General features: G+C 37.5%; 1 protein-coding gene across 7 annotated transcripts in view; it reads left to right on the top strand.

Annotated features, from left to right (window-relative positions):
* Nucleotides 1-21,353, top strand: part of LOC127518436 (UDP-glucuronosyltransferase 1-6) — a 34,967-nt gene that overhangs the window by 12,261 nt on the left and 1,353 nt on the right. For 2 of the 7 annotated variants that reach the window (XM_051905100.1, XM_051905106.1), the window contains exon 2: nt 19,997-20,128. In XM_051905100.1, coding sequence (XP_051761060.1) covers nt 19,997-20,128 — 132 coding nt within the window. Of the gene's footprint in view, nt 1-8,777; nt 9,762-12,991; nt 13,887-15,548; nt 16,407-17,575; nt 18,791-19,996; nt 20,129-21,353 lie in introns of those variants that run through there. The other 5 variants (XM_051905104.1, XM_051905101.1, XM_051905105.1 and 2 more) reach the window with 5 other exon arrangements.

Below are 21,353 nucleotides of genomic sequence, written 5' to 3'. Positions count from 1 at the left end.
ATGCTCTCACAACAGACATTATACATAAGTAACTTTGCATCTACAACTTATAGTAAGTAGACTGTCTAAAGTGGACTATCGAAATAAAGTGTAACCAAAATTAATCATTGAGTAGTTTGGCTTAATCTTTTTCAATAGTTGTGAGACAATAAACATACATGCAGGAATAAAAAAAACATAAAACATGAAATTATATAATAAAGATAACCCCTGCAGACAAAGGTCAAAAAGTATCTAAAAATATCAGATAATTTGACATTTTTGTGGCAAGGCAAAGTTAGTTTGGTTCATGTGGTGTAACTCCCCAATATGATTTTTTTCACTTTGATCTTTTTGAAAACAATGTATTAATCTAGGCCAGTGCTGATTTATAAATATTATTATTCATTGTTATTCATGTTTGTTTATAATAGATTAATGTTAGTTTTTACAGTTTGAAAAGTTAAAACTATTTGTATATGTAGAAAATTAACTTGAGCATATTAATAAATTCTGAAAAGGTTTATTGTTATAGTTCATGATACCTAATGCTTTAACTAATGTTAACATGACAAAAGTGTTACCAACATATTAACCTGTTGCAGAAATTTGGTCTTCTTTACTTTTGTATGAACATAGCTATTTCTAGATAACTGAGACAGGTCTTATATGCTCGTATGAAATAATTAACCCAGAGCTACATTTAACCCTCTTGTTAGACTTTCAAACCACAGTGCAGTGACGTAGCATAAAAGTTTGAGCTGATTAGTTGTGCTGTATGCACAAGCAGCCAGAGACCTAACAACACTCGCTCCCCTTTTGTCTAGTCTAGAGGCACCTACAAACGTTATAGGGATGGTGAGAGCACTGAGTGTTCCCGCTCTGGGGCTCCTAGTCTGGTTATGCTTGTTCTCCTCAGAGCCTGTGCAGGCTGGAAAAATTCTTGTCATGCCAGTGGATGGCAGCCACTGGCTGAGCATGAAGATCCTGGTGGAAGAGCTGTCTCAGAGGGGTCATGAGTTGGTGGTCCTGGTCCCTGAAACCAGTGTTCTGATTACGTCTGGCAATTACACCACTAAGTCTTTTCGTGTGCCCTACACCCTTGCTGAGCTGAATGCCAGCTTGGACCCCTTAAAGAAGACGGGGTTTGAGAAGCCTCCGCAATTTAATGATATTTTTGAGAATTTGGGGAGGGTGCCCAGGCTCGCATTCCTCATGGTTCAGGCCCCGCTACTGCTGAGGTGAGCAGCGGCTAAGATCGTGGGGTTCGCAGATGGATCTAGTGGAGGGGTTGGAGACGGGCTCTGCCTTTTTCCCACCCCCACCCGCTGCATCTAGCTCTCTCTCTCTGGGTCTGGAAGCCCGCTCTATGGTTTCTTCCACCCTGTGCTGCAGCTATCCAGTTCCAAGGAGGTGGATGTGCTCAGCATCGAGGCAGGAGAGATTGAGGACTCTCCATCTCACTCTCCTGATTATGAGGAGCTGGTGGAGGTAATAGCTCGTGCCATGGCCAAGTTAAATATAGACTGGCCAGCCGAGAGGCAAGACGTTCATCCAAAAAGTAACAAACATCTATTCAAACATCTTGGAGTTGAAACAGCACGGGTATGGGGCTATGCCTAAGGTGGAACAGATGCTTTCAAGCTATCTGTCTCCTGACATGGCATCATCCCTTAAAGGGATAGTTCACCCAAAGAAATGTGAGTATTTTTACAGTATTTGTAATAGTAGTAGCATAGTAGCAATATACAATCTCACTCTAAACTGATGCAGTTGCTTTGCAGTTCCTACAGAGGGAAGTCTCACTGTTGAAAACTGTGAGCCATGCGTGGTGTTGGATTGTTAGTTTTTGTATAAGCCAATCATGTCAAACATCACAATTTGCAAGCAATGTTTTAGCCCTATAAGCACACATGCAGGTAATAGGCCAGTATTTGAAGACAGGCTGTGTTTGAGTTTTATCTTCAAGCTTGTGCTTCACTCTTTAAAAGAAATGTTAGAGCACAACTTGCATTAGTAATGAACTTTAATTACACATTGTTCCACAGATTATAGTGTCTGTGTTTCAAATGTAACATGTTAAAGTGTCTTGGTTTTTTGTTAGTGCTTGTTTAATAGGTTATAGATTATAGATAAGTATTTAACAGTGTTCCATTATATTTTGGTTTTGCATTTGACAAGAAAAATAATTTATAATAAAAAAATATTAAAAAAGTAAACGTATCTGTTCAATAGTTACTTTGTAATATGCTTTTCCCTTTTTTCTTTTTTCCATTTTCATCTATGCCATTACAAGCCATATAGTATGCATTTGTCTCTATTTAATTTTTGCATGACATAATATATTTCTAAACTTTCACCCCGATTGTTTGCTTAACCGCCATATATAGATAAAGTCCCACCCAGCTGCTAGGATCTCCACCTCTGCTACATAAACCAGACTCATTGTGAGATACTGGAGTAGTTTAAGCTACGCATTACCTGGTTGCTTCTGGTCGACGTCTCCTCCAGCTGGCAAAAGCCACAGTGAGATTTTTTTTTTTAATACCATTGATAAAATGGCTGGCGTGTGGTTGCTCCTGAGTCTCTTCTTCTTGGGTTCAGCTGAAGCTGGGAAACTTTTGGTTATTCCATCAGATGGCAGTCACTGGTTAGGAATGAAACCTATTGTGGAGGAGCTGGGGAGGAGAGGAAACCAGGTGGTGGTCGTCATCCCAGAGGCGAGTATGAGTATGGGTCCTTCACAGAATACCACCACTCTGACATTTCCAGTGAACTACACCAAAGCTGAACTTCATGCGCTATTAGAAGGCGGTATAATTACAATTCTGAGTACTGACTTTTCTTCTGACCTGTCCAAGTTTCTGCTTTACTTCTACCAATTGAACTTTCTTCAAACGTTCATAGTGAGGAACGCAGAGGGTCTACTCTTCAACGAGGACTTGATGAAGAAGCTTCGAGACTACCGCTTTGATGCTATTCTCACTGACCCGTTTGAGCCTGTTGGGGTTATCGTTAGTGAATATCTCTCCATTCCAGCTATTTATATGCAAATAAACCTTCCTTGTGGTGTTGACACTCTTGCCAGCCAATGCCCAAGTCCTCCCTCTTATGTTCCACAACATAATACCCACTTTACAGACCAGATGAATTTGCGGCAGAGGTTTGTCAACCTGTTATGGACTCTACTGCAGCCCATGGCTTGTAGATACAAGCATACATACGCAGATGAGATTGCCTCACGTGTACTGCAGAGAAAAACATCGATGGTGGAGATCATGGGCCGTGCAGCTCTCTGGTTTATGAGGTTTGACTTTGCTTTTCAATTTCCACGACCGTTGATGCCTAACATGGTTATGATTGGAGGAATGGCAACCAAGAAGCCAAAACCATTGTCACAAGTAAGCTCCCATAAATATATTTGCATGTAATTGCATGTACATTTGCACTAACATTATCAGCTCTGATCTCTATCCCTCTATCCCATTGCTCACTTTTCTCTGTCTATCATCAACTCATCGTCATGTGTGAAAATACTGTGAAAATAGCCAGCAAATGCATGAGCAAACCTCAAACCAGCATCTATACCATATATAGAGAGTGTTTTGTTTAAAGTAATGGTGTCTAATGGCAGAGGTGTAAAATATTTGAGTAAATGTAATCAGTTACTGTACTTAAATATATTTTTGGCTACTTTATAGTTTTACTGAGTATCAAAGATATTGGCAACTTTTACTCTCTAATTGACTACATTTTTGAACAAGTAAATGTACTTTTTACTTCAGTACATTTGTGATGAGTAGTGCTATTACTCGTTACATTTTGCATGGCATCAAACTTTTCTACAGCAGTTTATTTCTGCTTCAAAAGAAGTGATATTGCCATCTACAGGGCATTGAAGGTACTATATCATGTGCGTTTTAACTTTACTCACCCAAACCTGTCAAAAAGGCTACTTTACGTGAATGTGAGTGCATTAGCTGGTAGTTGCTGAATTGCAGGTGTTGATTTATTAGATAAAGATATGCAGCCGATGATGAGGCCAAAACAGCACATCCAGTGCAAGTAGACTTTGACTAGTTTATTTTACTTAACATTATTTTATGTGCTATATTCACAAGACCTTTTTGAAGGATATTGGTTTACTTATGGCCATTTTGTGCACTTGAGCTTAACTGAGACTTGAGACTTTTGTAGATGTTATGTACCTTGATTTATTGCAATATTAAGGTGTTCAGTTTCATTTTGATTTTAGAAAAAAAACATGATTTCTCATCTCACAAATCAATTGTTTTTATTTTCACCGGCATGTCTCTCAGGTGTCGAGGACTACTGCATCTTTGAACCTACATTCAGTATGAGTAAAATACTTAAGTTTTAAAATCAGATACTCAAACCCCCGGTTTCACAGACAAGGCTTAAGCTAGTCCTAGACTAAAATGCATGTTAGAGCTGTTTTAACTAAAAGCAGCTTGTACTGACATATCTTAAAATATTCCAAAAAATGTTTAATTTTTTTTATAAGCTGATAACCTTTAGTTTGACAAGAGGAAGAGAGTCTACTAAACGGCTGCATCTGAAATTGCATACTCTCTTGAGTAGGTTCTTATTTTGAATAAGTAATTATTTCACAACCGCTAAAAAAGTATGTTCTATATAGGATGAGTGCAAGTAGTTAAAATGTAATCTGGATATGCAACACCCTGGCATGCATTATCATGTGACCTACCAGCGTCAGTTGCGTCACTTCACTGCCATTCACAAATCCTCTCCCGTGGCCTTATGGGATAGTAAAGTGTGCGATTATTCACAATTAAAAAATTTTTATTTATTGACAGCCCTATTTATTAGAGCACATGAGAGCGGTTTCTACGTGAAACACCACAATGAGTTTAACAACCCTCACAACATGGTCAAGTCCAGACCTCATCCTGACTGAAAAGCTTTGGCAAGAGCTGTGCATAGACAAATGCCCACAAACCTCAATAAACTGGAGCAACTTCGTAAAGAAGGATGGGCCAAAAGTCCTCCAGAATGATGTGAGAGACTGATAAAGTCAGTAAATACAGAAATACAGAAAATGATTGCTCAAGTTATTGCTGCTAAAAGTAGATCTATAAGCATTTGAATCACAGGGTGTTCTTAGTTTGCCACCCATGGTTTTTCCATCTTGGCTTTATTTTTGTTAAATAAATAATGATACGGTGTAATATGTCATGTGTTGTTGTTCATCTGAGGTTATATTTTCCAAATTTTAAGACCTGGCAAGGACCAGATGATTTTTTATTATGTCCTTTTTTTTATGTCCTGATATGAAAAACCATGGAATTCAATAGGGTGTCCTAATTATATATATATATATATATATACAGTTGCAAGAAAAAGTATGTGAACCACTTGCAGAATCTGTGAAAATGTGAATAATTTTAACAAAATAAAGGAGATAATACAAAATGCATGTTATTTTTTATTTAGTACTCTCCTGAGTAAGATAATTTACATAAAAGATGTTTACATATAATCCACAAGACTGTGATATATGTGAACCATTGATTCGTGTGGTTACCTGGATGATCTACGACTGTTTTTTTTTTGTTTTGTGATGGTTGTTCATGAGTCCCTTGTTTGTCCTGAGCAGTTAAACTGAGCTCTGTTCTTCAGAAAAAATCTCCAGGTCCTGCAGATTCTTCTGTTTTCCACCATCTTTTGCATTTTTGAACCCTTTACAGCAGTGACTGAATGATTTTGAGATCCGTCTTTTCACATTGAGGACAATTGAGGGACTCAAACACTATTAAAAAAATCTGCAGGACCTGGAGATTTTTCTGAAGAACAGAGCTCAGTTTAACTGCTCAGAACAAACAAGAGACTCATGAAGAACCATCACAAAACATAAAAACAGTCGTAGATCATCCAGGTAACCACACACAGTATTAAGAATCAGTGGTTCACATACTTATGAATGGGGTTATTTTAATGAATGCAGCTATTTTTTTGTCTTGTGGATTATATGTAAACATCTTTTATGTAAAATATCTTACTCAGGAGAGTACTAAATAAAAAACAACATGCATTTTGTATTATCTCCTTTATTTTGTTAAAATTATTCACATTTTCACTGATTCTGCAAGGGGTTCACATACTTTTTCTTGCAACTGTATATATCAATCATCAAAATATATAGGTGTTTCTTGTGTTTTGACAAGACACACTTGGCTTTGCTCTGTGTGCTCTCAATCGAGAGCCAATAGTATCTAGAGCCACAGCACCATACATCACAGAAGTTTCAGGACAGCCATGTCGGAGACCGGAAGTTAGGGTGGAGATTATAGCCTCTTTAAGGTTAGGGTTGGTGGTGGGGGTGGGGTAGGCGATCGTCAGCTCTGCACTAACTGAAATGGCTGTCACATAATGGCATGTCTTTAGGTAGTGTCATATGTTTGGATGTGTTTTATGCAAATAGTTAATGCTGCTGGGTGTTTCCAATGCAAGGGCTGAGGGAGTGACGGCAAATTTAACACCTTTCTCTCTTCTGACCTGTTGTATTTTTCGTTCACTAATTAGAAGTTTACCCATCTTTGATGACGTCTGCTTCTGAGAACATTGGAAATGTGAAAAGGGTCCATCATCTGCAGCCTTGTTCCCATAGCGGAATCAGTGTCGTGTTGTAATTCGAAATAACACTCTTGGATGAGTGATATAATAAAGTAGATTTTTATATCTAGACCACATTCTTTGATATTTCATATAGACAAGAACAGGAAAAGGTTCTTTAGTACCAAACTGATTAGAACATTAATAGCTGAATTCATAAGTTCTTACAGTATTTGTAAGCATTTGATATTGATGGCATTTAGGCATTAGATTCAAATTTAGTGTATAATAAGATTTGTGTGCACAGATAACCAGAGAGAAAGAGAAACATTAGATTTGATGTTAAGGGTGTAGATGCATTCTAATCTATACTGTATTAGTATCTCTTTGAGTAAACATGACAACATTTAAACCTTTAAAAGTACATTTTAAGTATATTTTAAGAGGCCTGCTAAAGCCACTGTTTCCACCTGCATCATGAAAGTGCTTTGTGAGAGTAACTCTAAGGCTCCTGTAGGATATTTTAACATCATGTTATCATGGGTCATGTTAGATTTACTCGTGTACTGAATCTGAAACCAGTGCAGGCTTTTAGATTCAGATATGTTTGGCTCTAGACCTTTTGTCATTTATGTACATTCATTAGAATTTTAATCATACTCATTTGCTTTAGACTTTGTTTAAACATAAATTGTTTTCATCTATTGTAGGTATTTTAATTATGAAATAATTGATTAAATGGCAAACAGATCATCATGTGTAAAAATGTGCTCTGTAATCTTTCTGTCAGCACTTTCTTTCATTCTTTTGAGCACTTAAGCCCCTCATGCCACAGCACCTTGTATGTGAGAGTTCATGTTTTTGTGTGACTGTCTTTTTTCCCTGCGTGTGTTTAGGGAGGAGCTGGGAATAATCACTCGGTTTGCACGATATGTGAGGCAATATACTGACAGACCATAGTGCCTTGCAGAATTGTTTTGAAAATTAAGTCAAAAGGTAAAGATAAAAGCAATAACTTTGACCTCTAACAAACACAGTACTTATGACCTAGAGAAGTGACTTTTTTCTTTCTTAAATTCTTTAATGATTTATGGATTTATAAACAATTGTGAGAGGAAAAAACTTTGGAAAATATTGTGCTTGGTTCAGTTTGTTAATATTTCTGTCAGTGACCTGGCATTTAGTTTTTGTCCGATCAATTAAAATCCAATTCATATTTACAAATACATCTCTTCTATGATTATGATGTGTTTAATTTTTTAGTTAAAATTAATTTTGACATTTTTTTGAGGAGAAATTTGCATGGTGATACAAGTTGTCAGGGTGATACAACTGTCCTGATATCATAATGAAGAAAGATTTTAAAAAAATGAAATTCTTAAAGAATTAAGGTAACATTTTATATCAATGGTCCACTTTAGAGATTCTACTAACCATAAGTAACTTTGCAACTACATGTCAGCTAGCAGTCATTAAAGTATTAGTAGACTCTGCTTAATATATGTGAACTATCAAAATAAAGTGTAACCAGAATTAATCATTAAGTAGTTTGACTTAATCTTTTTTAATAGTTGTGAGACAATAAACATACATGCAGAAATAAAAAGAACATAAAACATGAAATTGCATCATAAAGATAACTCCTGCAGACAAAGGTCAAAAAGTATCTCAAAATCAGATAAATTGACCTTTTTATGACAAGGAAAAGTTAGTTTGTTTCGTGTGGTGTAACTGCCCAATATGATTTTTTTTTTTTTTTTTCTTTCACTTTTACCTTTTTAAAAATGATTTATTTCAAAAACAATGTATTAATCTAGGTCAGTGCTGATTTATAAATATTATTATTCATTGTTATTCATGTTTGTTTATAATAGATTAATGTTAGTTTATACAGATTTAAAAGTTAAAACTATTTGTATATGTAGAAATCAACAAGCATATTAATAAATTCTGTAAAAGTTTAGTTATATAATGCTAACATTACCAAGTGTTACCAACATATTAACCTGTTGCAGACATTTGGTCCTCTTTACCTTTGTATGAACAAAGCTATCTCTAGATAACTGACAGTTCTTCATGCTTGAATGTTCTTGAAATATTAACCCAGAGCTACATTTAACCCACTTGTTAGACTTTAAGACCAGTGCAGTGACGTAGCATAAAAGTCTGAGCTGATTAGTTGTGCTGTATGCACAAGCAGCTAGAGTCCTATCAGCACTCACTCCACTTTTGTCAAGTTTATAGGAACCTCCTCATTTGAAAACGTTCCCAGGCTTTTTAAATGTATATCTGTACAAACTTTTACTGTCTACTATACAAACGTTAGAGGGATGATGAGATCACTGAGTGTTCCCGCTCTGGGGATCCTAGCCTGGTTATGCTTGTTCTCCTCAGAGCCTGTGCAGGCTGGAAAAATTCTTGTCATGCCAGTGGATGGCAGCCACTGGCTGAGCATGAAGATCCTGGTGGAAGAGCTGTCTCAGAGGGGTCATGAGTTGGTGGTCCTGGTCCCTGAAACCAATGTTCTGATTACGTCTGGCAATTACATCACTAAGTCTTTTCGTGTGCCCTACACCCTTGCTGAGCTGAATGCCAACTTGGACCACATAAAGAAGAGTGCGTTTGAGAAGCCTCCGCAATTGACTGATATCGTTGTGAATTTTGGGAACCTAATACAGTTCACAGATATGCAGGTGAAAGGCTGTGAAGGGCTGCTGTACGACGAGCCCCTGATGAAGAGTCTAAGAGAGACAGGATTTGATGCTTTGCTCACCGATCCTTTCCTGCCGTGTGGCACTATCCTTGCCGATTCTTTCTCACTTCCCGCCATTTACTTCTTGCGTGGAATTCCCTGTCGGCTTGACGAGTCAGCCGCCCAGTGTCCCTCACCTCCATCTTTTGTCCCACGCTTGTTCACCGGTTTCTCAGATAAGATGACTTTCCTTCAGAGAGCAAGTAACACACTTATGGCAGTTTTTGAAAAGTTCCTTTGCCATAAACTTTTTGCCAGCGCTGATGAACTGGTCAGTAGATATCTGCAGAAGGACACTACATACGGAGAGCTATTAGGGCACGGTGCAGTCTGGCTTCTGAGGTATGACTTTACCTTTGAGTTCCCCAAACCTCAAATGCCAAACATGGTCCAAATAGGGGGCATCAACTGTGCAAAGAAGAGTCCACTGACAAAGGTAAGATGTTCATGATCATATCATTCTCAGATGTTCTAAGTTGTGCACAAAATACAGAGTCACATGTATCTTACTGGTAAGACTGTAAAAAAAAAAAGAAGAAAAAAGGGCTATTAGGTTAATGTTAATGCCTACAAGGGGCATCAACTGGGTATGTTGAATGGCAGGATTAACAGAGTTTTATTACTATGTGTAACATATAATTTGAAATTGTTTAAAAAAAGAGAAAAGAAAGTAAATTAAAGCGATCTGGTGGTTATATTTGTGTCACGTGACGTGAGTTTAGTGGCACTGCAAATGTGTCTATTTATTTACAACGTAATTTTGTAGCATTGAGTAATGTAGCCAATCACAGGCATTTCTGTTGAAATTAATGACCAATTACAAGTGTTTAAGTTACAATTAAATTACAAGTGTTTAATCAGTGATTCGGAATCGGATCTCCCATCAAACGGCTAAACCGCTGAAATCACGTGACTTTCGCGTTCTAGTCACTGACTCGATTCGCAAAGCTCCGAAGCAGTGTTTTAAAATCGGCCCATCACTATATTGTTGAAAAGTCGTTATTTGTTTTTTTTGACGCACAAAACGTATTCTTGTCGCTTTATAATATTAAGGTAGAACTACTGAACTCGCATGAACTGTTTTAAATATGTTTTTAGTACCTTTATGGATCTTGAGAGAGAAAATGTCATTGCTTTGAATGCAGGCCACGCTGAGCCATCGGATTTAATCAAAAATATCTTAATTTCTGTTCTGAAGATGAACGAAGGTCTTACAGGTATAGAATGACATGAGGGTGAGTAATAAATGACATTATTTTCATTTTTTGGGTGAACTAACCCTTTAAGTTTTTTAACTATACTACTACTATACTGTTAAACTCCTTGTATTCATGAATGCATGGTACATTAAAATGTTTAGTAGGGCTGTCACAATTATGAAATTGGCTGGTGATTAATTGTCTAAAAATAATTGCCAATTATTTGTCAGTTTTAGGGATTTGATGATTATGATGATTAATTGTCACTTTACAATAAGGTTCGTTAGTTAACATTAGTTAACTACATTAGTTAACATGAACTAAAAATGCATTTCGAAAGTGCACAGCGAACATAAGCAGAAGCTCAACGGATGATTAATGACGCACGAGAACAAACTCTTAAGGGGATTTTAGTGTCAAACTGATTAGACCATTAATAGCTGAATCATAAGGGCTTATTCATAGTAAGCATTGGATATTGATGACATTATATTGAATTCAGTGTATACATAATAAGACTTGTGTGACCGATAACCATAGAGAGACATTGGTTTTGATGTTAAGTGGGGTGTGGATGCATTATGAAAGAATGATTAAGTGGCAAAAAGGTCCTCAAGTGTAAAAAATATTGGCTTTAGCCTTTTTTCTCAGCACATTCTTTCATTCAGATTAGTGTGCTTTTGACCATTTTTGACCCACTTATGTGAGGGAGGAGCTGGGAATAATTACTGAGTTGCAAAATATATGAGGCATAATCCTACTACAGTCAGACTGCAGAGACTTGCAGAACTGTTTTGAAAGTAGCGGACCACTTTTAACGATAAAGGTTCAAAGTAAAAGCAATAAATTTAACCTTGAAAAAAAACTGTACTTATGAACCAGAAAAGTGACTTTTTCTTTCTTTAATTCTTGAATTATTTATGGGTTTATAAACAATTTTGAGGTGAAAAACAACTAAATATTAAGTTTATACTAAAAACTAAATATTGGTAATACTTGGTTCAGTTCATTAACATTACTGTCAGTGACCTGACACTTATTTTTTTGTCTAATAAATTTATTCAATTAAAAAAGCAATACATGCATACAATAACTTGAATATACATTTTCTATGATGATCATTCTTTTAATTTTTTTAATTTAAAATAAATAATAATATTTTTGGGAGGCATAAATTAAAAAAATGTCAGGGCAGGTGATACAAATGAGCTGATATGATAATGAAGAAAAAAAAAAGAATGCAAAAGCTTTTTACCTTTCTGGAAATGATTTATTAACCTAGGTCAGTGCTGATTTATAAATACTATTGTTCATTGTTGTTATTCATGTCTGTTCATAATAGATTCATGATAATTTATATAGTTTTGAAATGTCAAAAATGTATGTAGAAATTAACTTTATCCCATATTATAAAGGTATTGTAGGCAATTTTCAGGAGAGGCTAGCAACAGCTTTGAAAGCGAGCTAGCTTTGCTCCCTTCAGAGCGCTGGACAAAGCCACGCCTCCTCCAAAACACATGAACGCATATAGCAGGCAGCAAACAGAAGCGTCACGGGGTTAAACTACCTCATGTCTCAAAGCACATAACATTACAATAATAACAAACATAAACAGCTTAAAGCGCTCTGACCTGTACCACCTGACTGCTGCAGATTTATTTCGGCATTGATAGTGTTAAATAAATTTGAATCATGAACCGCTCCGAGTATAACGTTACAGGTTTCCATCTCTCAAATTACAGTATTATGGTGTGAACGCAGCATAAGCTCATAGTTTTGGTTAAGAGCAGCTGTTTCGGTTGCATTGTTCGGTGACTGACGTCTTTCTAACTCTGCATCGCATGAAACGCACTGATGACTTGTGATGTCTGACAGGGTCAAACAGGGTGCGCGTTGGCAGAGGTATGGAAATACATATGTTTCATTGCATACAGACCGAATTCAATGATTGAACGAACATTTCATGGTCCTACGTCTTCCACAGACGAGATATATACATATACATTTAGACCACTTAACTTAGTGATTGCTATCAGGATAGGAAAAGCTTTCAACCAGCGTAACAAAGAAAAAAAATGTTTCTGGAACAAATTACCTACCCTGCCTTTAATAAATGCTGTAAAAGTATTGTTAGTTCATGATACCTAATGCATTAACTATTGTTAACATGTTAAACCTTATTGAAATGTGTTAACAATATATTAACCTGTTGCTGATATTTGATCCTCTTGCAGTTTGTATGAACACAGCTATCTCTAGATAACTGAGAAAGTTTTAATATGCTCGTACGTTCTTAAAATAATTAATCCAGAGCTACATTTAACCCACTTGTTAGACTTTAAACCACAGGGCAATGACATAGCTTAAAATCTGAGCTGATGCACATGCGGCCTATCAACCCTCACTCCCCTTTTGTCTAGTTTTGAGGCCCCACCTCTTTTAAAAACATTGCCAGGCTTCTTAAATTTCTTATCTCTGTGTACTGTACAAACGGTAGAAGAATGGTGAGAGCACCGAGTGTTCCCGCTCTGGGGCTCCTAGTCTGGTTATGCTTGTTGTCCTCAGAGCCTGTGCAGGCTGGAAAGGTACTTGTCATGCCAGTGGATGGCAGCCACTGGCTGAGCATGAAGATCCTGGTGGAAGAACTGTCTCAGAGGGGTCATGAGATGGTGGTCCTGGTCCCTGAAACCAGTGTTCTGATTAGGGCGTCTGGCAATTACATCACTAAGTCTTTTCGTGTGCCCTACACCGATGCTGAGATGAATGCCATCTTGGACCACATAAAGAAGAATGCAATTGAGAAGCCTCCGCAACTGACTGATTTTTTTGAGAATTTGGGGAACCTGATAGAGTTCACAAATATGCAGGTGAAAGCTTGTGAAGGGCTGCTGTACGACGAGCCCCTGATGAAGAGTCTAAGAGAGACGGGATTTGATATTTTGCTCACCGATCCTTTCCTGCCATGTGGCACTATCCTTGCCGAGTCCCTCTCACTTCCCCCTGTTTACTTCTTGCATGGAATTCCCTGTCGGCTTGATGAGTCAGCCGCCCAGTGTCCCTCACCTCCGTCTTTTATCCCGCGTTTCATCACCGGTTACTCAGATAAGATGACTTTCCCTCAGAGAGTAACAAATATGCTTATGACAGTGTTTGAAATGTTCCTTTGCCGTAAACTGTATACTAGCTTTGATGAACTGGCCAGTAGATATCTGCAGAAGGACACTACATATGGAGAGCTATTAGGGCACGGTGCAGTCTGGCTTCATAGGTACGACTTTACCTTTGAGTTCCCCAAACCTCAAATGCCAAACATGGTCCACATAGGGGGCATCAACTGTGCAAAGAGGGGTCCACTGACAAAGGTAAGATGTTAATGACAATAGTAATTCTCAAATGTTCTAAGTTGTGCACAAAATACAGAGATTTCACTGAGTCACATGTCATTTATAATAGTGAAAGGCACTTACTGGTAAGACTACAGGTAATGCAAAAAAAAAAAAAAAGGCAATTATTAATTTTGATTAATGTGGGCATCGATTGGGTATGGCAGCTATTAATGCAAAGTAATTTTTTTTTTTATTGCAGGATTAACATATTACTATGTGAAACAGTATAATTTGTAATTGTTTAATAAAAGAGAAAAGCAAGTAAATTAAAGCTATCTGGTTCAGGACATGTGTTCAACAACGGGACTGCAAATGTGTACATTTTTAATATTATAATAGTGATTTGATAATGTCTAAAAAATAAATAACCTCAAAAGCAAAAAAAAAAAAAAAACTAGCCTATATTAGGGAGTAGAAATGGCTAATGAGCCAGTGAGTGCTCCTCTGCTGCCATCTACTGGTTAAAATGGTAATTTCATGTCTTTTTTAGATTTTAAAATAAAAGTGTGTTTTTTAATAAGTGTTAGTTTTCCTACATTGCGAAACTTTTAGTTTTACAAATGGGGACAATCTTTGAAAGATGAACAACAAAAAAAAATGTTTTGGTCATCACATTAAAAATAACATTTAAATTAGATAATATTCAGACTTTTGAGCTTTGAAGTGCTAGAAATGGTTGTGTGAATTACTTGAAAGTCCTTGAAAAGTCTTTCATTCTTATAACAGTGGTCTATAGCTGTGTAATTTGCTGGGTTATGATCAAAGCTATATGTGATTTGGATGCATCACACGTTTTCCTGGACGTTTTTCTCTGGCTATCGCTATACTGTACCTTTGCATGAATTTTAATTTTATGCATTTCAACTTGTCAAATGCTTGTTGTGATATTTGAGGATGGCTGCTACAGCAGCATGTATAGGGTCAGGAATGAAAGAAAATATGTGGGACTGTCAAATCGAGGGAGTAAGATTTGATGATGTCATCAGAGTTTGCCATATGGCTTTTGGTGAATTGATGCCACTGATGCCTACATATATTCAAATATATATATATATATATATATATATATATATATATTTTTTTTTTTTTTTTTTTGACATTTTCAAGTTGTATTTATTAACATTGAACATTAGTATATTTTTTAATTAACATTAAGCATGTGGTCCAGGTCAGCATTCTCTAATAGCTGATGCCATTAATTCAGGATTTTATGTGTAATATTAGAACTGTGTATGTACTTTGAAAAAAAAAAACATTTTTACTTTTCTGGCTCTCTAGTGTTACATCATACAATGTTCATTAAACAGTGTTAGGATAACCAAGATCTAATTAAGAATACTCCTAATTCATTCGAACAATTTTAAGGACAAATTCATGTTCATGCACGTGTATTGGGTGGAAACTTTTTGTGGGAAGTTCTCCTGTGCACATAAATATGAAGAATCCACAAACAATTATTAGTGAATAAGACCCATTGATTTCTTACATGCCATATTTGGATTGAGCACATCCTACTAGCTGCAAACATCACACACCCTTGAACCCAGTCATAACTCACTTAAGATAGTACTTTAACCTGTGTGGTTACACTGCATGAGTGTTTTTCTGACTTTATCTCCTTCAACTGCCACTGTCCTTCACACGACTGATAGAATGGCTGGCATGTGGTTGCTCCTGGTTCTAATCCTCTTGGGTTCAGCTGAAGCTGGGAAACTGTTGGTTATTCCAACAGATGGCAGTCACTGGTTAGGAATGAAGCCTATTGTGGAGGAGCTGGGGAGGAGAGGAAACCAGGTGGTGGTCGTCATCCCAGAGGCGAGTCTGAGTATGGGTCCATCACAGAATACCACCACTCTGACATTTCCAGTAAACTACACCAAGGCTGAATTAGAAGCAAACTTAGCAGATGAAATTAACACAATTCTGAGTATTGATATCTCTACAGACCTGGCCAAGTTTCAGGCGTTCATCGTCTCACTGGATGTTCTGCAAATGTTTATATTGAGGAATGCTGAGGGTCTACTCTTCAACAAGGACTTGATGAAGAAACTGCAAGACTACAACTTTGATGCTATTCTCACTGACCCGTTTGAGCCAATCGGAGCTATAGCTGGTGAATACCTCTCAATTCCAGCTATTTATATGCAAATAAACCATCCTTGTGGTGTTGATGCTCTTGCCAGTCAATGTCCAATTCCAGCTTCTTATGTTCCACAACCTTTAACTCACTTTACTGACCGCATGAATCTTTGGCAAAGAGGTGTGAACCTGGTAAGGACTCTGCTGCAGCCTGCGGCTTGCAGACATTTGTTTGCTCGTGCAGATGAGATCGCCTCACGTGTACTGCAGAGAAAAACATCGATGGTGGAGATCATGAGCCGTGCAGCTTTTTGGTTTATGCGTTTCGACTTTTCCTTGGAATTCCCACGTCCAGTGATGCCAAACATGGTCATGATTGGAGCAACAGTAAGCCAGAAAACAAAACCTTTATCACAAGTGAGTCTTTATTGTTTAGTTCCTAATAGGCTTATACTGCAAGTGCTGTGTGTATGTAGTTTAAGTTTTTTTTTTTTTTTAAATGTTTCTTAATTAAACATTTACATGTAAATTTCCTGTAATTCTGGAAACACAGGAAAAGCAAGGTTATATAATGTAATATCTGTTCGAAAAACACTTATAAAAAGACTCTTAAAGATAAGGACAGGCTGAGAAGCTGTCGGTGATGCCTATAGATGGCAGCTGCTAGACTCTACCAAACTACTCTTACTGTTTTTGCTTCTATATCTTTTATATCAGAAACATTAAGAGGCTATTTCAAATTCAGTGATTTAGTCCAAATACAACGAGACCTTTCACTGTTATTGTTCCTTTGAATGATATAAAAACTGATGACAGTGATAAATATGACAGCATTAGATTTGAATTCACTGTGCATATGATTTTTATATGAAATATAATAAGAAAGAGAGAGATACTAGATTTGATGTTAAGTATGGCATAGATACATAAATAATCTGAGCTGTATGCTAGCAAGTATCTCTGAGTATTCATGATACCTTTGAAAAGTACATTTAATTTGTTGGAGATATAAAAAACTCTTAGACCAGAGCCACTATTTATATTTATTTTTATTTAATTTGGGGGGGATAAAGTCAGAAATGTCATGGTGATACAACTGTCCTGATATGATGATTAAGAAAAGACATTGTAAGAATGAAATTCTTGAAAAGAAAACCTTAGTTTGACAATTTGTAATTTTTTTATATATAGTTTGAATTTTCAAAAATGTTAAAAATGTATGTAGCGCTCTAACGATTAATAAACAGAACGGCATGCGTCTTGCGGAAGAACATTGTAGCCGGAGCTACTTCTCTCTGTTTATGTCTATGAAGAGTCACGTGCGACGTACTGTGCTACTCCGCAGCGGTGCGAGCCGACCCAGTTTAAAATAGCCCGAATATAAACACTTATTATAGGTGTACCGTAGTGATTCAGGACAAGACAAAAACACGGTTTAGAAAATAAATTCATGATGTACATGCTCATTATATAATTTTTTTGTAAATGTTGAACACAAAAAAAGTTACCGACAGCAATAGCGTATATTAATAAATGCTGTAGGTTAAAATATTGTTCAGTGTTAATTCATGATACCTAATGTATTAACTAAAGTTAACATGTTGAACCTTATTGAAAAGTGTTACCAACATATTAACCTGTTGCTGATATTTGGTCCTCTTGCACTTTGTATAAACATAGCTATCTCTAGATAACTGAGACAATTTTTATATGCTCGTACGTTCTTGAAATAATTAACCCAGAGCTACATTTAACCCACTTGTTAGACTTTAAACCGCAGTGCAGTGAAAAAATCTGAGCTCATTATTGTGCTATACACGCAACCAGACCTATCAACACTGACTCCCCTTTTGCCTAGTTTAGAGGCACTTCCTCATTTAAAAACATTCCCAGGCTTCTTAAATACAGTGTCTATTGTTGTCTGCTGTACAAACGTTATAGGGATGGTGAGAGCACTGAGTGTTCCCGCTCTGGGGATCCTAGCCTGGTTATGCTTGTTCTCCTCAGAGCCTGTGCAGGCTGGAAAGGTGCTTGTCATGCCAGTGGATGGCAGCCACTGGCTGAGCATGAAGATCCTGGTGGAAGAGCTGTCTCAGAGGGGTCATGAGTTGGTGGTCATGGTTCCTGAAACCAGTGTTCAGATTACGTCTGGCAATTACACCACTAAGTCTTTTCGTGTGCCCTACACCCTTGCTGATCTAAAGGCCAACTTGGACAACATAGAGAAGAATGCGTTTGAGAAGCCTCCGCAATTGATTGATATCGTTGCAAATTTGAGGAACTTGATAGAGTTCACAAATATGCAGGTGAAAGCCTGTGAATGGCTGCTGTACGACGAGCCCCTGATGAAGAGTCTAAGAGAGACGGGATTTGATATTTTGCTCACCGATCCTTTTTTGCCGTGTGGAACTATCATTGCCGATTCTTTCTCGATACCCGCCGTTTACTTCTTGCGTATGATTCCCTGTCGGCTTGACGAGTCAGCCGCCCAGTGTCCCTCACCTCCGTCGTTTGTTCCGCGCTTCATGACCGGTTACTCAGATAAGATGACTTTCCCTCAGAGAGTACAAAATACGCTTATGGCAGTTTTTGATATGTTCCTTTGCCGTATACTGTTTGCCGGCGCTGATGAACTGGCCAGTAGATATCTGCAGAAGGACACTACATACGGAGAGCTATTAGGGCACGGTGCAGTCTGGCTTCTGAGGTACGACTTTACCTTTGAGTTCCCCAAACCTCAAATGCCAAACATGGTCCAAATAGGGGGCATCAACTGTGCAAAGAAGGGTCTACTGACAAAGGTAAGATGTTCATGAGCAGAGCCATTCTCAGATGTTCTAAGTTGTGCACAAAATACAGGGAGAAAATGCATTTACTGATCCAGCACGATTGCAGGCAAAGTATTTTTTCTTTTGATTTTTTCATTTGACCACTGTAATCTTCGAGAGGAAATGAGGGGCTTCTTTGTGTTTACACCATGAAGCACCGGGGGAAAGGAGGTCTACATTTTTTTTTTTTTTTTTTGTAATTATGTTGTGTACTGTTCAGTAAACAAAAAGGGGAAGTTACTCTTTTACCAAGAGGTAGATCTGTTTTGTTGTTGCAGTATGCTGCTTTTCAGAAGTTCAAGTTTGAACATGCAAGTTTATGTAGGTATTTGTGTGAGAGAGCGAGCAAAAATAAATGTAACAAGAACTGATTACATCGAAAAGAGTGTGTTAACAGCAGTGGCGTAACTTTGTATTAAAAAGTGGGTGAGGGACAGGAATGTGTGTGGTGGTGGGGGGCAATTACAATTAGGCTACTATTGTAATTGTATTTTATTGACAAAATTTATTGACATAGACCATGTTTAATATGATAGTTTCATCCTTACATCTATTATAATACAATATATTGTTAGTCTCGAGAGTATTTACATTAGTCAATAAATACGTGGAGCTGCATATTAGTTTGTCCTGATGAAGTGGTAGAACTTTTGTTCAGCATCCCAGAGGTTCTGGGTTCTAATCTGCCCTCGTATTGTTTTTTTTGTTGTTGTTGTTGTTTTTTTCTCATTAAAACCAAAAATGGTAATCAGTGATTGTATATCAAGAGCAGGGACATGTTTATGTGCAATTTGTTTTGTGATTTCACCGGAACAAATAGAGAGTCTCCGCAACAGCGTTAAGCGATAGATTGAAGCTCTCGTCCGTGTGAAGACTGCACAGCATGAGCGCCAAGAGAACACTTTTGCGCCACTGATAACAGCGGCAACGAGCACTCAACATTCAAAAACAACACATCCCAGCGCCAGATCACCTATTATTTAACAAAAACAAACAAATTGCTAATCAACTAGAAATGTTTCTTTTCAAAAGTATTGGGGACAATATCGACCCTGGCAAAAAGTGGTGGGGACATGTCCCACTCGCAAATTACGCCTATGGTTAACAGTGAAACCTTGCTTTATTGTGTCCTTGAAATGTGGTATCTACGTTCAATGCTGATGTCTGTCCTCTGTGTAGGAGCTGGAGGAGTTTGCGAATGGTTCTGGAGAGCATGGCTTTGTGGTCTTCACTCTGGGCTCCATGGTGTCACAGTTACCAGAGGCCAAAGCCAGAGAGTTCTTTGAAGCATTTAGGCAAATACCTCAGAGGGTAAGTGAGGATACACTTAAAAAAGAAAAAAAAAAGACTTTTTTTAAATGCTTATAACTACAATTGAAATGCAAACTTTAATTTAACACTATGATGATCATGTTTAAGAGCCCTTTTATATTAAGTTATTATAATTATAATAAATATTTATCAAACTTTTTCATTCCTTCAACTTATTCCTTCCTTATTCAAGGACCAACTGACCATCTCATCATAGCATAAATGCACTGAATTAAAAACTGTGATTTTATTGTCCACAAAACTCATGTAAACTACAGCCAATTTATTTTCCCTCACTGTCTAAATAAGATTATTTACAAACATACAATGATATGTGTGGCTACGAATTGTATTATTTATAAATTTCTTACTCTTGCACCAAAAGATGCTGAATAAAATTACTGTACATGGTTATTTTAAAAAATGTTAGTCAGTATGTGGATTCAGTAACGCTAACAGGGGTGTCCAAACTCTGTCCTGGAGAGCCACTGTCCTGCAGAGTTTAGCTCCAACTTGTCTCAATTCACCTGCCTGGAAGTTTATAGTACGCCAAGACCTTGATTAGCTGGTGTGTTTAATTGGGGTTGGAGCTAAACTTTGCAGGACAATGGCCCTCCAGGAGCAGGATTGGACACCCCTGTGTTATCAAGCATCACGTTAGTTCAGGCAGGCCACGTCAGTCAAGCTTGCACCAGCTGATAGTCAGCTGTTTATGACGTGTACCAATCCAGTCATGACACTTATCTCAGCGGTTCATTTAAATCCCCATTCATTATGCCTCTCTCTATTGCTTAGCGGCACGCTGCATTTAACTCCCCCATCCATCCCCAACTCCACCTAGCTGGGATCTTTAATCTAATCTGTTGTCTGTTTACGACTGTCTTTTGCATACAGTATTTTATTTTATCATTCTTCCCTATGTATTTAGCTGTTTACAACAACTCATGTAATTGTGACTGTAATTATACATGATACTGGATCTGTTCTGTACCCCAAGGGGGGTTTGACTTGCTGCTCTCCCCGCTCTGTCCAAGCACGGCTGCATGGACGGGCGTGTGGATTTTGCCCAGAACAGAACCATACTGCCAACACTAACTGTATGCATTTATCATTATAATAAATATACATTTGACGAAAGTGGCCTGACTGAAATGCAGCTCTGGCTTGAATAATAGCACCATTTCAGTACTTACCTCTGTAACATTGCCGTGCTAATGACTGATGG

This window comes from Ctenopharyngodon idella, chromosome 9 (assembly GCF_019924925.1).
Source record: "Ctenopharyngodon idella isolate HZGC_01 chromosome 9, HZGC01, whole genome shotgun sequence".
In the NCBI taxonomy this organism is placed as follows: Eukaryota; Metazoa; Chordata; class Actinopteri; order Cypriniformes; family Xenocyprididae; genus Ctenopharyngodon; species Ctenopharyngodon idella.
The sequence above is the reverse complement of the archived record's forward strand: the minus strand, read 5'-3'. Positions and strand labels throughout refer to the sequence as shown.